At 43.1% G+C, this 10,004-nt stretch overlaps 2 protein-coding genes across 2 annotated transcripts in view; both read left to right on the plus strand.

Moving 5' to 3' along the window:
* The window catches only part of LOC109919098 (matrix metalloproteinase-24), a gene marked incomplete at its 5' end in the record, with an annotated part of 31,622 nt that overhangs the window by 16,102 nt on the left and 5,516 nt on the right, over positions 1–10,004 (plus strand). The window contains one exon of the mRNA XM_048608497.1: positions 4,836–4,896. Within this exon, the coding sequence (XP_048464454.1) occupies positions 4,836–4,896 (61 nt within the window). The remainder of the gene's footprint in view (positions 1–4,835; positions 4,897–10,004) is intronic.
* The window catches only part of osgn1 (oxidative stress induced growth inhibitor 1), a 194,437-nt gene continuing 189,594 nt past the window's right edge, over positions 5,162–10,004 (plus strand). The window contains exon 1 of the mRNA XM_048608120.1: positions 5,162–5,282. The gene's annotated coding sequence lies outside the window, so the exon portion shown is untranslated. The remainder of the gene's footprint in view (positions 5,283–10,004) is intronic.

Raw genomic sequence — 10,004 nt, forward strand, 5'->3', positions numbered from 1 at the left:
CCCCACCCTCATTAACCTCCACCCCCACCCCCTCCCACATTAACCTCCACCCTCACCCCCACCCCCACCCTCATTAACCTCAACCTCCACCCCCAACCCCACCCACATTAACCTCCAGCCCCTCCCCTCACCCCCAGCCCTACCCCCATCCTCATTAACCTCCATCCATGCCCTTCTTGGGCCTCCATCATTACTAAAACATCTCCTTCCCTCAGACCTGCCATTGCACCAGCCCCTCACTGACCCCCTCAGCCCCCACAGTGTTGTTGGAGCTGTCCCCATCCAGGCAAGTGGGGCGTATTCCATCACACTCCTGACTTGTGCCAGGCTTTGGGGAGTCAGGAAGTGAGTTACTTGCTGCAGTATTCCTAGCCTCTGATCTTCTCTTGTAGCCACTGTGTTTACGTGATGAGTCCAGTTCCATTTCTGGTCAATGGTAACCCTCAGGATATTAATAGTAGGGTTTCAAGTAATGGTAATGCCATTGAATATCAAGGGATGATGGTTAGGTTCTCAGAGTTGGCCATCTTCTGATGTGATATTTGAAGTAACACTAATCAGCCCAAGCCTGGATGTTGTCCAGGTCACTCTTATCCCCGATGTGGAGGTGTAGATCCTTTGACCATATTTGGCCAAAGGCTGAAATGAGATGTGGAGCCAATGTCCTTAGGAGGAAACCAAACTGAGCATCTATGAGCATGTTATTATTGAGTGGTGTCAACAATACTAGCCACCACTTTTCTGATGAGCAGAGAATGATGGGCTAGTAATTGGCGGGGTTGGATTTGTCCTGCTTCTTGTGTACAGGACACACCTGGGCAATTTTTCACTTTGTTGAGTAGTTGCTGGTGTTGTAGTTGTACTGGAACAGCTTGGCTAGTGGTGCAGAAAGTTCTGGAGGTGTAGGCCCACACCCTTTGCAGCGTCCAGTGCCTTCAGCCATTTTTTGATAACATTTGGAGTGAAGGTATTGCTAAGGTGACAGGGAATGAGACAATGATGACAGTGAATAGGTTGAAAATGAATAAAGAGGTGGTTAATACTCAGTAACTTTAAAGCAAAAAATCTTAGGATCAATTGAGAAGTGTCATTGATCTCTGATGGAAGAAAAAGTGGAAATTGGAGAGGCTCTAGCCAGAATCTTCCAATCTTCCTTTGATACAGGACTGGAGAATTAACAACATGTGAGCAGCAAATTAGGAGAAGTAAGCCACTCAGACCTCAAACCTGCTCCACCATTGAATAAGATCTTAGTTGATCTGGTTATTCCAAATTCCTACCTTGCCTGATAAGCTTTCACTCTCTAATAGAGGTAGAATTTACCTACGTCTCCTTAAAAATATGCCAGCATTCTGCTTCCACCATCTTTTCAGGAAAGGAGTTTAAAGACACATGACCCCCTGAGAGGAAAAGGTTTGCCTCATCTCTCTTTTAAATGGCGACCCCGGTTTTAAATTGTGATGTCCGAGTCTAGAATCTTACATAAGAGAAAGGTGCTCTGCATATCTACCCTGTCAGAATCCTTTAGGATCTTGTATGTTTCAATCAAGTCACCTCTTACTCTCCTAAACATCAGCAAATATAAGTCTAGTCTGTCCAGCTTTTCCCCATTAGACAACCTGCCCATTCCAAGTATGAGTCTGGTAAACCTCCTTTGAAATACTTCCCATGATTTAAATTTTTTCTTATTTTTGTAGAATCCCTACAGTGTGGAAGCAGGCTATTTGGTTCATCCTGACCCCCAAAGAGCATCCCACCCCCTACACTATCCCTGTAACCATCCATTTTTCCATGGCTAATCCACCCAATCCACACATCCTTAGACACGATGGGCAATTTAACGTGGCCAATCTATCTAATCTGCATATCTTTGGACTGTGGGAGGAAACTGGAGCATCTAGAGGAAACCCACCCAGACAACGTGCAAACTCCACACAGTCGCCTAAGAGTAGAATCAAACCCAGGTCCATGGTGCTGTGAGGTAACAGTGCTAACCACTGAGCCACAGTGCCACTCCCTTGTAAGGAGACTAATAGCATATACAGTACCTCAGATGCTAGCTCTGTAAAATGCCCTGTAAAACTTCCCCACTTTTGTATTAATTTCTCCTCATAATAAACAATAACATTTTGTTAGCTTTCCTGAATGTTTTGCTGTACGTGCAGACTAATCTTCTGTGATTCATGCACTGGGACAGCCAGATGCCTCTGCATCTCAGAGCTCTGGAACTCTCACCATTTAGATAATACTGTCAGTCCTCAGGTTACAAACAGATTCTGTTCCTGAGTATGTTTGTATGTTGGTTCGTATGCAAGTTGGAACACAACACAATATAAAATAGCCATGTTGGATCTTTAAAATTAATATTAATGTGGGATCTCGTTCATAAGTATTGAGTATTCATAAATTCGAAGTTCATAAATCAGGGACTGCCTGTATTCTTTTTTATTCTTCCTGCCAAGGTGGACAGGTTTACATTTTCCTGCATTATGCTCTATTTGCCATGTCTTTGCCCAGTCACCTGATTTATCTATATCCTGTGTACTGTCTGTATGTCCACTTCACAACTTAGTTTCCTATCTATCTTTGTGTCATCAGCAAATTTAGTATATTACTCTCAGTCTCTTCATTCAAGAAATTTATAAACACTGTAAACTGTTGAGGTCCCAGCACCAATTTCTGTGGCGCACCCCACAGTATATTTTGCTGACTCGAAAATGACACATTTATGTCTATCCTCTGTTTTCTGCTAATCTTCTATACATGCCACTTTATTACCTCATACACCATTTTCTATTTTTGAACTTTATGCCTTACGAAAGTCTAAAGTACTGTTCATTCACTAGTTTCCCTTACGCACCGCATGTTATTTCCTCAATGAACTGCATAAACATGATTTCTCTTTCACAAAATTGTGTCAACTCTACTTGATTAACTTGAACTTTTCTGAGCACTCTGCAATAACATCTTAAATAATAGCTTTTAACATCTTCCCCCGACATCTATCAAACAATGTTTCACAATGTTTTCACAAGCTTCAAAATCTCCCCGCCCCCGACCGCATCCCAAAACCAGCCCAGCTCGTCCCCGCTTCCCTGACCTGTCTGTCTTTTCTCCCACCTATCCTTAACCCCCACCTCCATCTCCTACCTACCAGCCTCATCCCAACCTCCTTGACCTGTCTGTGTTCCCTTGACTGACCAACCCCCATCCTAACTCCCCACCTACGCTCACCTTTACTGGCTCCATCCCGCCTCCTTGACCTGTCCGTCTCCTCTCCACCTATCTGCTCCTTTATTCAACTTCCATCTGCCTCCCCCACCTCTCTATTTGTTTCAGAATCCCCTTCCCCTCCCCCATTTCTGAAGAAGGGTCCAGACCCGAAACGTCAGCTTTCCTGCTCCTCTGATGCTGCCTGGCCTGTTGTGTTCATCCAGCTCTATACCTTGTTATCTCACTCATTTTTATTGAGGGTTTTGAAGTAAACAGAAAGGGTTAACAAGTCTAGTGTGACTGATATGTACAGACTTTTAACAGACCTTTGATGAAGAGTCACATAATAGACTTTCTTGTAAAACTGAAGCCGATGGGATTAAAATGAAGGTGGCAGTGTGGATACAAAATTGGATCAGAGATAGAAAGCAAAGATTCATGGTGAACAGTGGTTTTTCATACTGTAGTGTACATTGGGGTTCCTCAGCAGTCAGTTTTGGGAACACTGAATGATCTGGAGCATTGGGTATATACTTTCAAAATCTGAAGATGAAGTGAAACTGGGGAAATGTCATAAACAATGAGGAGGAGTGTAACAGACTTCAGGGAATATAGACTGGCTGGCGAAATAAACAGACACACAGCAGGTATAACCTAACAAAGAGAAATGTAATATGATTCAATTTGGTTAAAGAAATGAGAGACAACATAAACCCCATGGATACATTTGTTAAAATGACGCAGGATTGGAGATAACTGGAGGTGTACGCATGTCAATCTTTGAAGCTAACAGGACAGGTTGGGAAGGTTGTTGCAAATAGTTATGGTACCCTTGGCTTTATACAAGTATACAGTATTAAAAAATTGAAGTTACTGCTGAGCCTTTATAAATCTCTGGTTAAGGACCAGTTGGATAACTGCCCAGTTCTGGACCCCATGTTTCAGGAAAGACATCAAGATATTTGAGAGACTGCAAGGGAGGTTTTCCAGAACAATCCCAGGGATGAGGGACTACATGTAAGTGGAGAAACTGGGGAATTGGAGCTGTTCTCCTGAGAACAGGGAAGGTTACAGGGAAATTCAACATATTCAAAAAGATGGTGATTGAATAAATCAGATGAATCTGTTTCCAGTGACAGTGTGTCAAGTAAAATAAGTGACACAGTGGTAGTGTTCCTGCTCCTGGACTAGGAGGCCCAGGTTCAAGTCCCACCTGCTTTAGATGTGTATAATAACTTCTCTGAACAGGTTGTTTAGAAAAATAGGTTAAGTTAAATGAGAGACACAGAATCATGTGTCAGAAAGAAATTCAGAGACAACATAGGAAACTTTTTTTGACACAGCAAGTTGGTGCGATCCACTTGAAAAGGCATGGGAGCAGACGCAGCTTTCACTTTCAAAAGGACATTGGATAAATTCCTGAAGGATAAAAGTTTGCAGAATTTTAGAGGAAGAACAGGAGAACCAGGATAGCTCTTTTAAAAGAGCCAGCACGAGCAGATGGGCTGAATGATCTCCTGCAGTGCTGCATCATTTTTGATGATGGGTATTCTCAGTAACATTTAGGCCAAGGTCAAAACCATCATGGTGTGATGAAGCTCCTGCTTAACTGTTGTCAACAGCCTCACCTCCTGTCTCTCTGCAGTACTACAACTATAAGGCAATGATACAGGCCAGGAAGTGGTAGCACTGGCTGGCCAGCATTTATTGCCTGATCCTAATTGGCGAAAGTTATGGTGAGCTGTCAACTTGAACCGCTGCAGCCCACGTAGTTTGGAATGTGCACAGTGATATAATGAAAGAAAAAAAACTACAGATACTGGAGATCTGAAGTAAAAACAGCTGGAGAAACTCAGCATCTGTAAAGAGAGAAACTGTTAACGATTCGAGCCAAATGACTTGTCAAAATCGGCAGCACTGTTAGGGAGAGTTTTCCGGGAGTTTGACACAACAACACTGAAGGAATGGTGATACATAGGTTAGGTACTCTTTATCCAGATGTCTGAAAACCAAAAAGACCTAAAGTCTGAATATCTTTTCATGTCTCCTTTTGAATGGACCCGTAGATGGTAAGGTTTTTATACTTTTTCGATTTCTTCTGTATTGTGTAATTGGTTAAAAATTTACTTTCTTTTTTTTATTTATCTATTAATTGGTTATTTGAAAGGACCATAGCAGAGAAGTATTAGAAAGTATTTAACTCATAAATTGAGATAAAGTAATAAAGTAATTAACTAAGTAGAGATGGCTGGGCAGGTGATGTGCTGTAGCTGTATGATGTGGGAGCTGGCTGATCCCATTGTGAACGGCAGTGACCACATCTGCAGCAAGTGTTGGTTGCTGGAAGAACTCCGGCTCAGAGTTGAAGATCTGGAATCTGAGCTTCAAACACTGCGGCACATCCGGGAGGGGGAGAGTTACCTGGACGCTTTATTTCAGGAGGCAGTCACACCTGGTAGATTAAGTAATTCAAATTCAGTTAGTGATCAGGGACAACAGGGTGTGACTGCAAGTGAGGCAGGTAGGGGGATCCTGAGTTCAGGAGTGGAGGAGCCTCAGCTTTTGACCTTATCCAACAGGTACGAGATACTTGCTCCCTGTGTGGATGAGGAAAAGGGCTGCAGGGAGGATGAGCCAGCTCACCGCGGCACCATGGTGCAGAAGGCCATTCAAGAGGGGGGAGCAAAAAGACAAGTGGTAGTTATAGGGGATTCTATAGTTAGGGGGATAGATAGTATCCTTTGCAAGCCGGATCGGGAGTCCTGCATGGTGTGTAGCCTGCCCGGTGCCAGGGTGCAGGACATCTCTGACCGGCTTGAAAGGATATTGGAGCGGGAGGGGGAGGATCCAGTTGTTGTGGTCCACGTTGGGACTAACAACATAGGCAAGGCTAGGATGGAGGACCTGTTTGAGGATTATCAAGCACTAGGAACGAAATTAAGGAACAGGTCCTTGAGGGTCATAATCTCCAGATTACTGCCTGAGCCACGTGCAAATTGGCTTAGGGATAAGAAAATTAGGGAAGTAAACACGTGGCTAAGGGAGTGGTGTGGGAAAGAGGGGTTCCATTTCATGGGGCATTGGCATCAGTTTTGGAACCGGAGGGATCTATAGCGATGGGACGGTCTCCACCTGAACCGATCTAGAACCAGTGTTCTTGCGAAAAGGATAAATAGGGTGGTCACTAGGACTTTAAACTAGTGAGTTGGGGGGAAGGGAAAGGGAAAACGACAGGGAGTATGATGGTAAATAAAAAGGTAAGCAGCAGGTTAGCATGTGTGCAGGAGGGTTTAAGTTCAAGGCAGACTATGAAAGAAGCAAAAAGGAAGGATAACTCAGGAGATATTATTAGAGATGTTGGAAATCATGAGGGTAAGAAAGCGAGCATAAAGGCACTTTACCTGAATGCTCGTAGCATTCGTAACAAGGTTGATGAGTTAACGGCACAAATCATCACGAATGAATATGATTTGGTAACCATTACGGAGACATGGTTACAGGATGGTCACGACTGGGAGTTAAATATCCAAGGGTACCAGACTGTTCGGAAGGACAGACAGGAAGGTAAGGGAGGTGGTGTAGCTCTGATATTCAAGGACGCCATCAGGGCGGTGCTGAGAGATGATATAGGTTCTATGGAGAATGAGGTTGAATCCATTTGGGTGTAAATTAGAAATTCTAAGAGGAAAAAGTCACCGATAGGCGTAGTCTATAGGCCACCAAATAATAACATCACATTGGGGCGGGCAATAAACAAAGAAATAACTAATGCCTGTAAAAATGGTACGGCAATTATCATGGGGGATTTTAACCTACATGTAGATTGGTCGAACCAGCTCGGTCAGGGTAGCCTTGAGGAGGAGTTCATTGAGTATATCCGTGATAGTTTTCTTGAACAGTATGTAATGGAACCAACGCGGGAGCAAGCTAGCCGAGATCTGGTCCTGTGTAATGAGACAGGAATAATTAATGACCTCATAGTTAGGGATCCTCTTGGAAGGAGTGATCACAGTATGGTTGAATTTAGAATACAGATGGAGAGTGTGAAGATAAAATCCAATACAAGGGTCCTGTGCTTGAACAAGGGGAACTACAATAGAATGAGGGAGGACTTGGCTAAAGTAAACTGGAAACAAAGATTTTATGGTGGGACAGTTGACGAGCAGTGGAGAACTTTCAAAGCAATCTTTCAAAGTGCTCAGCAAAAGTATATTCCAATGAAAAGGAAGGACTGTAAGAAAAGGGGTAATCTGCCATGGGTGTCTAAAGAAATAAGGGAGGCTATCAAATTGAAAGAGAAGGCATACAAAGTGGCCAAAAACAGCATGAAACTAGAAGATTGGGAAAACTTTAAAGGTCAACAGAAAGCCACAAAAAGAGCTATAAGGAAAAGTAAGATAGAACATGAGAAAAAACTAGCACAGAATATAAAGACAGATAGGAAAAGTTTCTATGAATATATAAAACGAAAAAGAGTGGCTAAAGTAAACGTTGGCCCTTTAGAGCATGAGAAGGGGAATTTAGTTATGGGATATGATGAGATGGCCGAGGCATTGAACAGGTATTTTGTATCGGTCTTCACAGTGGAGGACACTAATAACATGCCAGTAATTGACAAAGAGACGAAGGTAGGTGAGGACCTGGAAACAATCATAATTACGGAAGAGGTAGTGTTGGGCAAGCTAATGGAGCTAAGGATTGATAAGTCTCCAGGCCCTGATGGAATGCATCCCAGGGTACTAAAAGAGATGGCGGGAGGAATAGCAGGTGCACTGGCGGTAATTTTCCAAAATTCGCTGGACTCTGGCGCAGTCCCAGCAGATTGGAAAACAGCAAATGTGACGCCACTGTTTAAAAAGGGAAGTAGACAAAAGATGGGGAATTATAGACCGGTTAGCTTAACCTCTGTAGTGGGGAAGATGCTTGAGTCTATTATCAAGGAAGAAATAGCAAGGCATCTTGATAGAAATTGTCCCATTGGGCAGACGCAGCATGGGTTCATGAAGGGCAGGTCATGCTTGACAAATCTTTTGGAATTCTATGAAGACATTACGAGTGAGGTGGACAATGGGGACCCAGTGGATGTGGTGTACCTGGACTTCCAAAAGGCCTTTGACAAGGTGCCGCACAAGAGGCTACTGCATAAGATAAGGATACATGGCATTAAGGGTAAAGTATTAGCATGGATAGAGGATTGGTTGACTAACAGGAAGCAAAGAGTGGGGATAAATGAGTGCTATTCTAGCTGGCAGTCAGCGACTAGTGGTGTGCCTCAGGGATCGGTGTTGGGACCACAATTATTTACAATTTATATAGATGATTTGGAGTTGGGGACCACGTGTAGGGTGTCAAAGTTTGCAGATGACACTAAGATGAGTGGCAAAGCAAAGTGTGCAGAGGACTGTGAAACTTTGCAGAGGAACGTAGATACATTGAGTGAGTGGGCAAAGGTCTGGCAGATGGAATACAATGTAAATAAATGTGAAGTCATACATTTTGGTAGGAGTAATAGTAAAAAGGATTATTACTTGAATGGTAAAAAGTTGCAGCATGCTGCTATGCAGAGGGACCTGGGTGTCCTTGTGCATGAATCATAGAAGGTAGGTCTGCAGGTACAACAAGTAATTAGGAAGGCAAATGGAATTTTGTCCTTCATTGCTAAAGGGATTGAAATAAAAAGCAGAGAGGTTATGTTGCAGCTGTTCAAGGTGCTGGTGAGGCCACACCAGGAGTACTGTGTGCAGTTTTGGTCTCCTTACTTGAGAAAGGATGTACTGGCACTGGAGGGGCTGCAAAGGAGGTTCACTAGGTTGATTCCGGAGTTGAGGGGGTTGGCTTATGAGGAGAGACTGAGTAGATTGGGATTATATTCATTGGAATTCAGAAGATTGAGGGGGGATCTTATAGAAACATATAAAATTATGAAGGGAATAGATAAGATAGAAGTAGAGAGGATGTTTCCACTGGCAGGTGAAGCTTGGACAAGAGGGCATAGCCTCAAGATTAGAGGGAGCAGATTTAGGACTGAATTAAGAAGGAATTTCTTCACCCAGCGGGTTGTTAATCTATGGAATTCCTTGCCCAGTGAAGCAGTTGACGCTACTTCAGTAAATGTTTTTAAAAGAAAGGTAGATTTTTTTTGAACAATAAAGGAATTAAGGGATACGGTGAGAACGCGCGTAAGTGGATCTGAGTCCATGAAAGGATCAGCCATGATCTTATTGAATGGCGGAGCAGGCTTGAAGGGCCAGACGGCCTACTCCTGCTCCTCGTTCTTATGTTCTAATGTTCTTATGTTCTTATGTGCTGAGTTATGTGCCATTGGAAATAAATATTGCCCTTAGGTCCATTTGGTCCTGCTCGGGTCAAGTAAAGGTTTTTTTCCAAAAGGGCCAAGGGCCAGAGTGGACCTAAGTGGTAAGTATAGCAATAAATGGAGCCAAAGAATAGTAAGATCAATGAAAAGATGTTTATACATACCATCAGGAATTTGATGAAGATAATGTGAACCCATTCCCCAACAGGCTAAGGTACAAAAAGTTCAAGAGTTAAATGAATATTTTGCTTTTAGTTGTGAGATGATTTATAAAAGATGAAGCAGCTGAAGATGGTTTGACAACAAAAACAGAAGTTGCTGGAAAAGCTCAGCAGGTCTGGCAGCATCTGTGAAGAAAAATCAAAGTCAATGTTTTGGGTCCAGTGACCCTTCCTCAGAAGGGTTCAAAGGAAGGGTCACTGGACCCGAAATGTTAACTTTGATTTCTCTTCACAAATGCTGCCAGACCTGCTGA

Source organism: Rhincodon typus, chromosome 19, assembly GCF_021869965.1.
Source record: "Rhincodon typus isolate 14 chromosome 19, sRhiTyp1.1, whole genome shotgun sequence".
Taxonomy (NCBI): domain Eukaryota; kingdom Metazoa; phylum Chordata; class Chondrichthyes; order Orectolobiformes; family Rhincodontidae; genus Rhincodon; species Rhincodon typus.